The sequence below is a fragment of the Acanthaster planci genome, linkage group LG21 (genome assembly GCF_054643075.1).
Source record: "Acanthaster planci isolate LZ-2023a linkage group LG21, COTS_SCS, whole genome shotgun sequence".
In the NCBI taxonomy this organism is placed as follows: domain Eukaryota; kingdom Metazoa; phylum Echinodermata; class Asteroidea; order Valvatida; family Acanthasteridae; genus Acanthaster; species Acanthaster planci.
In genome coordinates this window covers 5,738,918-5,753,294 of record NC_141797.1, presented here as the reverse complement: position 1 = coordinate 5,753,294, position 14,377 = coordinate 5,738,918, and the positions used below count along the sequence as shown (strand labels likewise).

The window sequence follows — 14,377 nt, the reverse complement described above, 5'->3', positions numbered from 1 at the left end:
GATCGCCTAGGAAGCCATGCACTCCCCCAGAATGCACCACCTTTTCTCACCCTGCCTACTAACGGTAGTGGTAGAGCGACCAAATCACCCACTCCTATGGAGTGGAATGCTGGCTTTGCGATCCATTTAGGCGGGCAGGGGGAAGATCTCCCGTCATGGGGCACAGCGGGTTGACCACGTCGTCTCAGACAGCCAGTGTATCTAATCGAAATGCTTCTGATGACTTGCGTCCTCGTAACAACCTCTATTACTCGTTAGTGTCACTACACTGCTGCTGTTCCTGCTTCTTTTCCTGCGTATCCCGGTAGGCTCGTTTATTGGGCTGGGCGAAATCCTGCAGGCGAGATGGAAATGAGGTCCAACGGCGCAGCATCTCGGCGCGGCGAGCTTGCTATCCACTGCTGCAAGTTAAGCGGTGTGCGACACTATTGACCACACCGGCTTTATCTCCTCCAAACCGCAGTTACGGTTCTAGGTGTTATATTTACCAGCATAGATTGATATTAATCCATTTTCTGGGGAGGGGGATTATTTAAATTTACACGAAACTTCAGCTGACATAACTCAATTCCGCCTAGTTGCAGTGTCAACCCCCCCTTATTAAATTGTAACTTTGGCATTTTTTGTCAATGTATTACAAAAGTGAATTGCTACACGGGGTTTGACAGGACACGAGAAGACATAGTATGTGTTTCGTAACGTTGGTTGGCTTAACACTTGGTCTGTGCATGGAGGAATGACACGGGAGGAGTTACAACTCTGGCACATCAAATTGCTCGATGATCATCGCCGCTCTCTCAAAGGAGCAATAGTGAAATTCCCCAAATCCCTGATTACTGCCTGCAGCTTAGCCAGATAAGTGGGGCCAGTAACATCGTAGGAATATTTGCAGTGCTTTCTTCGCAAATTAAATAAAACTTATCGCAGAAACCAGGAAATGGAAAGAATTAATATCTCACAATAGATTTACTTTTGCCGTCGTCAGTAGTTTTTTTAAGATTTTGATGCACTTTTCCATTATCCATCCAACGTTTCTAATTTCAACTTGTCACTTTAAAACATCAGAGTTCAAAGTCTCTGTACGCATTTGGCTAAGACTGGCCAACAACATGTTGACCACCACAGGAGAGTTAGGTTCACGTAAAACGAAGTGCACTGTTTCATCACAGGGAGTGTTCATGTGATCCTATAAAATACATTTTTTATTTAAATATCGTAATAAAAATGTTCAAATTAAAACACAATATCTTATAAACATCTTGGCTGTTTATTACCAAAAGAAGTCCAGAAGAAAACGTTCGATAAGGGCAATAACGGCAAATGAACGCTTTGGGTACAAAGCCTAATTAAAGCATTAAATTCATTTTTGTTGATAAAAATCAACAGGCACCAACAACGGCATGAATATTCAACTTCCTATACCGCAGAATACAGATTCCTAGCGAAAAATTGCGGCGATGATCATGGGATACAAAGGGGGCTTATGGTCGTGAAACAGGTGGTGCGTAGCAAGCCTTAACTGCGCTCTGGCTATTAACAGATATGTACCAGGCACGCCAGAAAGCGGTAATTGGCTGGATGTTATATCCCAGGCAGTTCAAACTACTTCTGTGTCTTTCCTCCATGATCTACCAGGACAGCTAATCAATGAATGTAGATAACATTTTCAACAAATTCGACCTTTCATATACGCTATTCTGTCTGACAGGCAGACCCGCAATATTCTGTGAACATCCATCACACAGAATTACAGAAGAGAAAATGCATGCAAGCTCCCTGGATATACTTCGCCAGTTGTCCTACCAAATGTTAATTTGCTTTCAGTAGAAAAGAATGGTTACCTTGTAGCATGTGTTGTTTGATCATCATTCATTATGCAGTGGCAGCAGTTGTGCGATGAGCCTACGGCAATAATTGCCGGCGTTGAGTCTCGTCTCCTCATCAACCGATAGCCGGTTGTTGAGAGATACACGCATATTTGGCTCCATTATGAAATGATAACGTGGGCACTTGGTGGATTAAAATTTTATCAAACCAGCAAGGATATAGGCGCTACCAGGAGTGAAGACCATGTTCTTTTTTTCCCAAGGGGGAATTTCCAAGGGCAGCACTATTACCATTAGCACGCGCAGTGAAACAAGGTCAGTTTCATAGAGCAAATGAAGGACTTTCATCCCTTTCCATATTATTTTTGTTTCTCCATTTCTTTTTAAATGCTTTGTGGTTGTTGGTTTTCCAGCAGCCCACCAGAGCCCATTACCCCTTTGGTGAGGCCCATATGCAAGGGACTTCCTTCATAATAATGTAGTGTATTCATAATTTTGTAAATGTGCCAAGCAGCATATACGTTGATTTTGTTTTATCGTCACTGTCACACTGATATCCGGTAGCTTTCTCCATATATTATTTGTGAAATGCAATGGTGTGTGCTATTTTAAGTGTTACTGCCCCAGGCCAGAGAGAATTAGTATTCGTTTCTGTCGGTTATGGTCAGATCTATTTCCAACAACAATTCTTTTTACACCTCAATGGACCCCGTTGTCTCGTTTTACATACAATGAGGGTTGGGGTGAAGGTTGAATGAAATGATGTAAGGATTTTAAATGTGTAGGATGCCCGGTTAGGGTTTTTGTGGAAGACAAATACTGATTTTAACAAGGCTGCTACAGTTGTGTATTGGCCCAACGAGTATGGGAGTTTTTTCTACCCTTAGTCACAGTAGCGTATACATAAAGGGGAGGGGTATGGGAGGCAACTTGCCCCCTGACCAATTTTTTTTTCAACAAAGAAAAATAATAATATTTTCTTTAACAGTGTTAGAACCCAAACCCCAAGAAAACAACACCAGCAAATAAAAGCCAGGATGCTGGGACTGGCAAGCTTTTAGTACATTTTTTCTCCCCAACATCATGTTGAATGAGCCCCAAAGCCGCATTATTTTTTGAATCCCGCCCCAAAGCCAACAGCTGAATACACTGCTGCTTCGACAATGGTAAAGAAAACCTGCAATAAATTAACAAATAATGCCGCTGTACCCTCATATATGATATAAAATGGTCGAAAAATCTCATCTAAATTTTATATTGACGTCTCACTTCATTTCAAAAGATTAAGGAATTTGAGTCAGCATCTCAATGCCTCCAACAAGCTGGGGAAACAGAAGAATTAAGTATGCAGGTGTGTTAAGAAACTAACTAACTAATCTAAACTCTCGCTTCGGAGCCCAAACTTAAAGCATCTGATAGTTTCAGTTATTTCCTACTTTTCATTTTATAAATGTTATATATTTAATTTTCATCATTTCAAACTGAATTTGGAGTAAATGTGACATTTGCATAAATATGGCCATATCGCACTTATGGTGTGTGAGGATGGGCTACTTTTCAGAATACACGACGTGTTTCACGAGCTCTCATCGGATTTTGGACTGCGTAGTCGTCCTCATCAACTAATCTCTTCTCTCCCTAATGCTGCTACGTAGGTGGGGGTTTGTGTCTACGATAACTAACCAGTCCTATGCCCAAAGCGTAGATCTTGGCAGAGTCCGGGCAGACATGTTGATTTTGCGACCCTGGTGATGAAGGGGGCCGACGATAGGCAACAGCATGTCGCGCTTCACGTCGCGCCTACAGGTGGGCTGTCCTGTTGTTCTCGAAGTGTGTGAGGCCTTCATGGCAGATCTTACGCCAATAAGACTGGTTCTTGGACTCTGACTCCCACTTTTCCGAATTAAATCAGAACGACATGAGGGTGGACTTCAGGGTATATTGTTTGTGCTGTCCACCTTGGGATCGTGGTCCCTCGCATAGCTCACCGAAGAAGAGCGCCTTGGGAATGCGTTCATCTCCCCTGCGCACGACATGGCTGGCCCGGCGCGCGTTTGATGAAAAACTCGACACTGGTGTTGTTGCAACCCCTGAGGATCTCGGTGTTTGAAATTCGATCTCGGTGTTTGAAACCTGTCTTGCCAGGTGACAACACAGTTTTTGTAGGTAGCGCACGTAAAATTGTTCGATCTTCCGCAGGTGGGATCGATTCGTTGTCCACAACTCGCAGCCGTAAAGCAGCGTGACTAGGGCAACAGTGCGATAGAGACTTTGATTTTGGTGCTGAGTCTGATACCGCACTTGGACTAGAGGTGGTGTTCAAGTTCTCCGTAGGAAGCACTAGCTTTCCTGATGCGAGCCGTGATCTCATCGTCAACCTTGGCATTCTGCCAGACAATCCCACCAAAATAGCAGAATTTATCTACAGCTTTGAGTTGTTTGTTGCATATGGTGATGACACGGTTGCAGGCAATGTGCCCGGCCGTGGCTGATAAAGCAATTCCGTCTTCTTGTTAGTTAACCCGTATCGAACGAAAGGCGTGGCAAACTGATCCACGATGAATTACGCGTCTTCAAGGATGTGAGCAATCATCTGCAAAGACTAGATCCTGCAACATTATCCACAACATCTTGGTCTTGGCCTTCAACATCAGGAGGCTGAACACACTGTCATCCGCACAAAACCTGATCTGCACTCCTCTGTTACAGTCCTTGAAAGCGTCATGGAGCGTGGCGGAGAACACAATGCTAAAAAGCAGAGGGGCCAGAACGCAGCAAGCCCTGTTTAGTGCCATTAATGACTGGGAACTGTTCGGACATGGCGCCGTCTTCCACTACCCGACCGACCATACCGTCATGAAACGAGCAGATAGATCTTGTCTTGCAGCCAACGTTGGCAAGGATCTTCCATAGCCCTTCCCTCCCGATAGAATTAAAGGCTTTGGTGAGATCTACAAACACAGCGAAAAGGTCCATGTTTTGTTCCCTGTACTTGTCTTGAACTTGCCTGGGGGAAACATCGTGCCGTGTTGCCGTGCAAAATACGAAACCCACACTGGCTCTCAGGGAGGATGTTGTCAGCAACGCGCCTCGTACGACAGTTGGTGGTCACATGTCCAAGGATCTAACCCACTCTGAGGATCTCACCTTGTCAACAGTCTCTGTCTGGTTGACGGAGAAGTCGAGGAGATCGGTTGTAATTTTCTAACGTAAACAGTCTCTGACCTCGGAAGCAGACAGTTTGGTAATGCCGAGCTTCCTTACCAGAATCTTTCTAATTCTCCGACTTGGGGGCTTGAAGAAGAGTGCAACTAGAGATCTTAGCAGGTTGTGATAAGAGAGATAGGTCGTTCCCTTATAGTGCGAGTGATGTATATGTCCTTGGCATCTCGCTGCCGAAGGATTATCAAGTCAATCTGATGCCAGTGGCCCAATTGCGGGTGCATCCGATTGGTTTTGAAATTGCCCTTCTGTTGGAAGAACGTGTTGGGAAGGACGTGTTGGTGATGGTTAGTTGTCATTAGTTGTCATTGCCAACGCCATGCAGGCCAAGGAGTCTGTCCTAGGTGACTTTCGCCGATTCGGGCACTGAACTCGCCAAGGACCACAAATTTGGGGTACGGTGTAGCTTGGATGAGGTGATCGGGTTATTCATAGAACTGTTCCTTCATGTCGTCTGTATGGGTCATGGTTGGCGCATATGCGCTATTAGTGACATAGGCGCTGTCAAGGTGTGCATCCAGGTGGTTTTGAATTTGACCTTCTGTTGGAAGCACCACGATACGTTCATTGCCACTATGCGGCAAGGAGTCAAGAGGGGTGAGATAGCAAGACTTTATGGCAATCCAGCGCCTGCCTGTCGAGCTTCATTTTACGGACGACCACTGAGAAAAAAACGTGTAAGCGGATCCATGCTCCTTTTGTCTTGGAGAGGCTATGTCGTGGCAGGGGAGACTTGCGCTTTTGGCTCCCTTTCTGCCCTGAGACGGGCTAGCCAGCGGCAGCAGTTGACTGTAGGGAGTGCAGTGCTAACTACAACTGCACTACTGCAATGTATAGACGCATACACTCACACACACATTGCAGTGTGTATTTGCGTGCAACTGGGGACCCCCTTTTGTTCCTCTTTTGTTTGTACTTTAACTTTTTTGAAGACCACCTATATGTTTTGTACACAGTTGTCAATCGGGGACCCTCTGTCAATCGGAGACCTTATTGTCCTCTATTGTTCAGGGTAACCAATTGAATGCAGAAACAAACTCACGCACACCCATACCTGTTTTACATACAAAGTGTGGACTTTCCTTTGTTCTCCTGTGCTTAAGGAAACTTGAGGAAAATGCTCCTTTTTCTCTAACTAGGATAACTCCTTCGAGTAGGACTTTTGATGGTGATTTCCTGAACCGTACATCTTCATTTTGTCACAGATAACCTTGACCCCAAAATGCCTCTGAAACTGTTTTTCAGAGAGGGGAAACATTGTGAGGACGTGTGTGAGTCCACACTACGCCATCGCACCCTACGTTGTGAGGACTTCGTTTGTGCAGGGGTCCACACTATGTATGGCACGCCTGCACACATACACACACTGTAACAAAGCCACCAACATTCTCTCATTGGATAACAAGGCGATCACTTCCGTGGAGTTCAAACGTGCGCAACGAGCGTAAGAGTATCAAAGCCAATAATTCCTCCATATCCACGGAAAGAGACGCAGAGAGCATCACGAAACGCGATCACAAGGAAACATTTTCTCGAAATCGGATACTAACGCAAGCAAATGAGCACGCAGAAAGTCGGCAAAGTTGAACAATTTTAAACTTTGGCAATTGTCTGGCAGGGATAAGCGAAACCATGCGTTTATAGGAGTCTACATGCGACGATACTCGACAGTCCGGCATCGAAGTTGATTTTGTTCGTGTCCGTACGCATATCTGCATGACAAAGCACGTACACGAATATGTATAAGAGGGCCTGCCATAATTTTATTTATGTTTTTGGGGAGCGTTGCGTATATGATGTGTTTATGTCTTGCACTTTCACGGACACTGAAATCGACTTGATTAACATAACTCACGTGTGCGTTGCGTTTGGCTGGGAAAATCGCCCCGGGAGTGATTTTGACGAGTACGCAACACTTGGCACAAGTGCTCACGCGCATGTGGAGAGGCACCTTTAGGTGGCAAAAATGTAGTTTTGGCATGACTCGCACGTCCATAACTCAAAGGCATTGCGACCCGAAAAAACGATACATCGTAGTTTTAGGAATACAATTTGGCACTAATGTGGTATGCAAACCCGAAACGTCATACGAATTGGATCCTTACCAAGTTGCTTCCATACGTGAGGCTGCTAAGCATTGCGTATAACAAGACAACTTAAGACGATGGCATCATTGAGGAAAAAGATACGAATACGGGATATGCGCTTGCATTTTTTTTTTTGCAGAAACGTTCTACTACACGATTTTGTGTACCATGTAACCCTAAATTCCTCTAGCTACCCTAGCTGGGATTAGTTTGAATTGTCGATAACTAGACTCAAGAAGTCTGCTCTCCACTTTTTTTTCAGATGGTGCGAGACAAACACACAATGACTGGGATTGTCTTGAGTGTGTTTGTTGTTTTTCAGGCATCCGTGTGGACCGTCAACCCACAGAAGTACGGAAACTCAGGTGAGTGGCGATGTCACGGAGGGACAAGCCTAATTTACCGCCAAGCGAGCTATAACCATTGGCAATGGAGTATCCAGTGGGGGGACCTTGCACCGCCCCCTGACGTATTTTCTTTTTATTTTACGAAGAAAGCTTCCTAGGTGAGTAGGAAAGGAAGTAGGCTTAATCGGTATATTTATATTTCAAATCTTAGCACCAGAACCCAAAGAAAACCGAGGATGTCGAAGATGTGAATAAGGCTTTTTTTTTTCTCCAACAACAAGCCCGAAGCCGCATTCGCTTCTGAATTCACCCCCCCCCCACATGTACACATGCACAGATGTGTAAACGCCTTCAATCGTGGACTGTTCCTCTGTTGTTCATACTTTAACTTTTTCGGAAGACCTCCCATATGTTTTGTACACGTTTTCCAACCGTGGACTCTTCGGCAACCGTGGACCTTATTGTCCCCTATTGTTATAGGTCCACGATTTGAATGTGTATGCAAACTCCCACACACACACTACGCCATCGCACCCAACATTATGTGGACTTCTTTTGTGCAGAGGTCCACATTGTGTATGCCACGCCTGTACACACACCACACACACCAAAACTGGATAGGCCGCTTGTCGTCGGTAGTGTTTCACTTGAAGATCATTTGCTCTGACACGCTTGAAGGATGCTACAAGGATTCCTTCTTACTCCTAGTATGACAAATGTCCACTGAGTATTTGGGGAAAGTTGCACTGAGTACATGGAACATTTCCCCTTTTGGCACGAAGTCCGCTGTCAATCAACAGAACATCCCAAACGTTGTAAAAGCCAACGCATATTATAAACGCATCTTTGAGTTAATTGTGAACATGTTACCGTTAAAACTAAACACCATTTTGGATATAAAAGGGTTTCACTGTTCAGAAAGTGTTACCATTCGATAGCATTTTTATTAACACCCAAATGCATCATTGTGTCTACATTTGTTTACTTGTCATCAAGTATATGTTTGAAAAGCCGCAACGTGTTTAACTTTCAGTTATTAACACCACAACACGTTCATGAAGTGTTACCAAGAAGGCGTTTACAGACTTTAAAATATTAACTTGTTTTTACAATGAAGCGAGGGATAATGAAAAAGCTCTGGTTGAAAGTACTTTCATTGTCTTCTTCACAAAGTCTTCTGGAAGAGAAATTCTCACCCAAGAAAATTTGCTTTTTAAATTCCTTTCAAAGATCCCCCGGTTTGCGGTGAAGCCAGTGTTCATCTCAACACCTTATCACCAGGTGTCACTGTACTAGCCCCGTCACTTACCAGCGAGAGCAGTGCATGCCTCCTCAGCTTGGCCTGCACCTGGCTGGTTACCAGTGAGCCTGGTTCCTCTATCTTTATCCGTATTCTTAAGGAGAACCCGAAGCCATCTTTCGTGGGGTTCGACCTCGACAGAGAGAACGAGGTGTCCATCGGGATAGGTCATGACCCATCCGCTTACAACACCACAGTCGCTAGGATCGATCTGACTCAGGTTCCACACCTAGATGACGGTAGGGTCTACTTTGTCAACAGCAGCCTGGCGTGGGTTGAGGTCACGGCACACGCACGTGGGCCTCCCTCGTGTGTGAAATTCGAGATGATTTTTACTCAGCGTGAAAAACCAGGTATGTGCGGGCCTTGTCGTTGGTAGTTTATCGAAGAAACGTTTTTTCTGCTCAAAGTAGTATAGTTGGTATCCTTTCTATTCTCTAAGTCATTTATCCCTATTGAAGAGAGTCGGAGGTAAAGTGAGCTCCGGGACGTGTTCGGCTCTTTTGGGGGATCTGCCAACGCGGAAGCAACTTTTGAAATACCTTTCCTCAGCTTTATTACATCGATTAACGAAATGACTATGGTTGTGTATCATCCAGAAACCTTTAATCTTGTATTTATTGTTCAGGTATTTGCGACGGCAATACAGTCCTTTGCTTGTACTCCTCGGTTTGTCTGCCGGCCTCGGCCTACTGCGATTCCTTCGTAGACTGCGGCGACTTCTCCGACCAGATAGACTGTAGTGAGTGCAGTTCAAATCCAAACAAAGTTTTTAAAGCTGGTTTCCCCCATTGCTGAAAGACTCGTCGAAAATGCTGTTGCTTGGCAAGGTACGCCACGTGCCGGCAACAAACGCAAACACAAGTGTGTACTTGCCTGCAACTGGGGACCCCCCGTTGTTCCTCTTTTGTTTAAACTTTTTTAGAAGACCACCCATATGTTTTGTTCACAGTTGTCAATCGGGGGCTGCATTGCCCTCTATTGTTCAGGGTCCCCAACCGAATGCAGTAACAAATTCACGGGTGCTGTGCTAGTTCAGTTTTAATGAGAAAGTATGCAGATGGGTTTTGCATCTTGCACAGTTGTGCATCTTTAGGCCTATTGATACTTTTATTTCACCAAGCATTCTATCCGCCTGTCCATATTCTTCTGGTCAAGAAATCTTTAATGTTTAAATTTTTCATGTTGTGTGATGTTCATTTTGCCTCATTGCCAGTGTGTATTGCGTCACGTTGATTTACAAAACAGTCGTTTTAAAGATGATTTTATTATTCACCTGAACAGAGATGTGTGGAAACACCTCTATCCCACTGCTGACACCAGGCGTCCCTCAGGTGTTAGTTTACGCATCGTCGTGGACACCCAAGCCGGCTGGCCGGTTAAATCCACCCCATACTGACTGTTTCTGGTATATCCAGGCCCCAAATGACAGCATCATTGAGATCAACGTCATTTCCAGCAACGGTGTTGGACCCGCCATTTCACTAGGAGTAGCAAGCGAGAAGGGCGTCAACGAGGCAGCGGAGAAATTGTTCGAAGTACCACCTGGCTTACTCCAGATCCTTTACACAAACATAACGAGTCTTTGGATGGTGGGGGACATATCACCGATTGAATATTATAGAACAGCTGTGTGTGAGATCAAAATAACTGCGTTTACAAGACAAGGTGCATACATGTACATAACTGACAGATCAGAGCCTTTCAAACTTTGATGCGAAGTAAAATTTGTCAATACCTTTTGTGTCCGTTTCCCCTTGAGATGCAATTATAAAATTCCAAGTCTGTAAAAAGGAACAATATCGATCATATCCTTTAGGTTTCTCCTTTTCTCTTATTAGAATGTGGACCAGACGAATTTCAGTGTCAGAACCAGGAGTGCGTGGCGGTGACCCGACGATGTGACGGCGAAGCTGATTGCTCGATGAAGGAGGATGAATACGGATGTGGTAACCTGATGACATTGGTCTGCATTTGAATTTGGGTCACCCTTTTAATCAAACGTTAGGCTAAGTGGGAATGCATAAATGAAAATGCGTCACCCCCACGCCAACACATATAGATATTATGTCAACTTTTTTTTTTTTAATGAGCAGGAATTAACTGTTCCTTCATGTGCCCAGAGGATGGAAGCTGCGTGAATGTGGACCGTGTCTGCGATGGGTTTAGAAACTGCCCATATTCATGGGACGAGTTCGACTGCGGTAGGTCCAAAACAGATTTTTAAAAATCCTATTCATACCAGGGCAAAATAACAATTCATCGTTGATGTCTGCCAGCAATAATCCACGTTCCTATGTTTGCTGTCGCCGTCCAGGTCGGTATGAGAGTCCTTACATCGACCTCAGCCCAGGCGAAACAGTCAGCGTCACTCACTCGTCTGATACCACAGAGGACGGCCTGTGGCTGGTATCTGCGTCAAGTAACCACTCCAGGATCAGGGTGGAGGTCCTCGACTTGCCCATTTATGAATTTTACATAGACTGGAATCCCAATATGTTTGCTGGACTTTACTTCGGCAACGGGAATAGACCATCCTTGAATACCTTTGTCCGTTCCTTCGTCAATGTGCAGTACCAAGGGACCGTCAGCTTTGAAGGTCCCCGCATTTGGATTTTGTTCGCTAAACTCAAACATGGTCGTGCCACTCCAGGGCGTCACTATATGACACTTAACATCACAGAGTACTCCGAAAAAGGTAAACAGAAACCAAACCTGTGAGTATAGTTGTCGGTATCGGCTATCCCTTCTTGCAGGTAGATTTAAATGTAAACTTTAACCCTAAAAGAGCTGGGGCCCCTTAACATTGCTTCCAGTCGCCACTGTATTGCATTTTTTCAGAAGCCAAGCCTCTTTAGCAGCTTTCAGATATAGCAGCTCTCAAAATGACCTCTTTGCGGTCATTTTGAAACCAATGTTTGTGAAAATCAATTATGCCTTTTTCGCTCAGTGCGCATTTTCCCGAGACGGGTCAGCCAAAAATGTATACTCTTTCCTCTGCCGTGCTCAATGCTCACAGCACGTGCGCAGCCTTAAACTTCAAACGACCGTAACAAAAACAAAACAAAAACATACGTTTGATTGAGTTGAAACACATCTATAATGATAACGATTGTCTTTATATCAGTGGCGCATAACTAGGGCTATCATATCCGGGGGCACCCAGGGGTGAAAACTTTTTTTCTCTCAATAGGGCACCAAAAGACAATGAGCTGCAACAGAGGTTGCTTATGGATTTCAAAATTAATGGGGGACCCTGGGGGCACGGGCATTTGCTTGGTAGGCACGTGCCCCCCGGTAGTTACGTCACTGCTTTATATGCATGCCAAGTTTAAAAAAAACAAAAAACAAAAAAAAAACATAAAAAAATAAGCATGTTACAATTGAGTTCGTCGAAGCGGAATCTGCCCAGCCATTTTAAAATTTCTAGTTGGCAGTTCGTCCACTTCGGCGCAAATGAACTTATATGAAAATCTGATCGCTTTCTTTCAGAGAGACAGCTTTTCATCTCCCGCTTTCAAAGGCAGATACAGAAGCAAATTTTCTTGGAAGCAGGCAAACTTGTTCTTTTGGAGGGGAAGGACACAAATTGTGCCTTATTGATTGGCGGTACGCGGTGGCATCAATTTGTATCGGGGGAATTTCGGGGGGATGTGGGATGGGGAAGTGAGGGGATGGTTTGCCCAGCCTTGGCTTACACCACAGGACAGCATATAAGGAGAGGTGTTCTTTAAACATCTTAATGGATCTGTGGTTACTGTGTGTTTTCTTGTTTTTCGACACTCAGATTGCGCTGTCGATCAATACTCCTGCTTGTCTGGCACCCTTTGCATCAACGCCAGCCAAGTATGCAACAGTCGGGTGGACTGTCCGGAATACGATGACGAGTATGACTGTGGTAGGTTAGCTTATATCTGCATTACGAACACCACCTACTTTATGCACAAAATGTTAGATAGATGGGTGGTTTATTTCTTTAAAGAATCAAACAACTATTCCAGGATTAAAAGCGTTTGATTTACACACAGATAGAGTAATATCAAATTACAATTACGATTATAAAAAACCCAAATAACATCAAACTACATCACATTAATTTACATAAAATTCCACGAAATACATCAATAAAAGCAGTTTATAAAATACCGAGTATAGACGTTGCGCAGATTTTGGGCATGATTAGACCTGTCCTTACGTAAAGGGACAGAGGAAAATGATATACACTGGTCCATTTACAGATGCAAAAAAAAAGATAAAAAAACTCAAAGCTGACATTATTTTTGTTCACTGAAGGCAGTATCGGCAGGCATTTGGTCCGTTGTGTGTGATGATTGTGCGATATAACAGATATCCCAACTGTTCTTCCACATGAAAGATATTTGTTGCTATTAATATACACGTTTTACACAGTGTATCGATTTCAGGAGTTGGATAATCTGCCATCACAGAGTTGCTGAAATGAACGGGAACCTCAGGAATAAACCAAAGAGCTGTAAATCCAAACAAGAAAACACAATTTTGATTTCACTAATATTCAAGGATCTACTAACTCAAAAAAGCCCCATGCATCCCATTTTGAGCGTGCATTGGTCAGTCGTGTACAATGATGAAATCATTGGCAAAGTTACCAACTGACATTACCAGTTTCATCATTTTGATGAAATGGTACCTGAAATTATAGTAAAACGGGTCTGTGTTGAATGTCACGCTGTTTAGTTGTCGACACAGACTAAAAATAAGGTGCATAATTTCGTCTGGTGATCTCAAGAAGTGAAAAACGCATTTCTTCCAAAACACACATTCCAAGATAAATGCGTTTAAAAATGCTCCATATTTCAAATCACATTCTCGAGTACATGTGCGGGATCAAGGAGTCTGAGCACTGTAATGAAAAGTGAGAGTTTTAAAATGTCAATCACGCTTACTTTCAGAAATGGCATTCTTACGAGACAGTATTCCAGTAATTAAACTTGGTTTACTACGTGAAGACAGCAATACTTCGATGTCTTCATTATTTGCTATTCATTGTACACACCTTTCGTCACTTCCTGAAAATATACCTTTTGTCACAGTTCAACATGTGCGCTCATGATATTTTACCACGTCTTTCTGGTGCATCCACACACTCGCATCCTTATTCGTAACATAACATTGTATTGTCCCTATTTTGCCCGGCTACCGAGGTAACTTTGTCACTTCGTGAAAACAGAAATGCAGTGGGATGGCGAGTTTCTGTCAAATGTTTGTTTACGATTAAAATTTTGCAACCAACATTTTGCTTTGAAACTGTGCCACCAGGTGTCTGCGGTGCTGACAAATTCAGATGCAGTGATGGAAGCTTCTGCCTCGAGAAATACCACGTATGTGATCATTACCATTCATGCTATGACTCTTCGGACGAGAAATACTGCGGTAAGATAATCAGGGTTGACCTTGGGCAGAGTCCAGCGGCGTGTTTGGCTTCGGGCTTTTGTTGAAAATAATCTCTTTTTTTTCTTAACAGAAATACCGGGCAAGCATCAGCATAGGTGGATTGTTAACTTTAGCTTTACACATTCTGGACCACTTGACTGACAACCACTCCGATTCTCCCCC

General features: G+C 43.9%; 1 protein-coding gene across 3 annotated transcripts in view; it reads left to right on the top strand.

Annotated features, from left to right (window-relative positions):
• Positions 1-14,377, top strand: part of LOC110990004 (uncharacterized) — a 30,445-nt gene that overhangs the window by 3,004 nt on the left and 13,064 nt on the right. The window contains exons 1-10 of one of the 3 annotated variants that reach the window (XM_087131436.1): positions 1,828-2,141; positions 7,398-7,500; positions 8,713-9,135; positions 9,411-9,524; positions 10,067-10,450; positions 10,624-10,731; positions 10,879-10,986; positions 11,100-11,480; positions 12,570-12,680; positions 14,081-14,194. In XM_087131436.1, the coding sequence (XP_086987562.1) occupies positions 7,398-7,500; positions 8,713-9,135; positions 9,411-9,524; positions 10,067-10,450; positions 10,624-10,731; positions 10,879-10,986; positions 11,100-11,480; positions 12,570-12,680; positions 14,081-14,194 (1,846 nt within the window). In that variant the 5' untranslated portion in view covers positions 1,828-2,141. Of the gene's footprint in view, positions 1-1,827; positions 2,142-7,397; positions 7,501-8,712; positions 9,136-9,410; positions 9,525-10,066; positions 10,451-10,623; positions 10,732-10,878; positions 10,987-11,099; positions 11,481-12,569; positions 12,681-14,080; positions 14,195-14,377 lie in introns of those variants that run through there. The other 2 variants (XM_087131437.1, XM_087131435.1) reach the window with 2 other exon arrangements.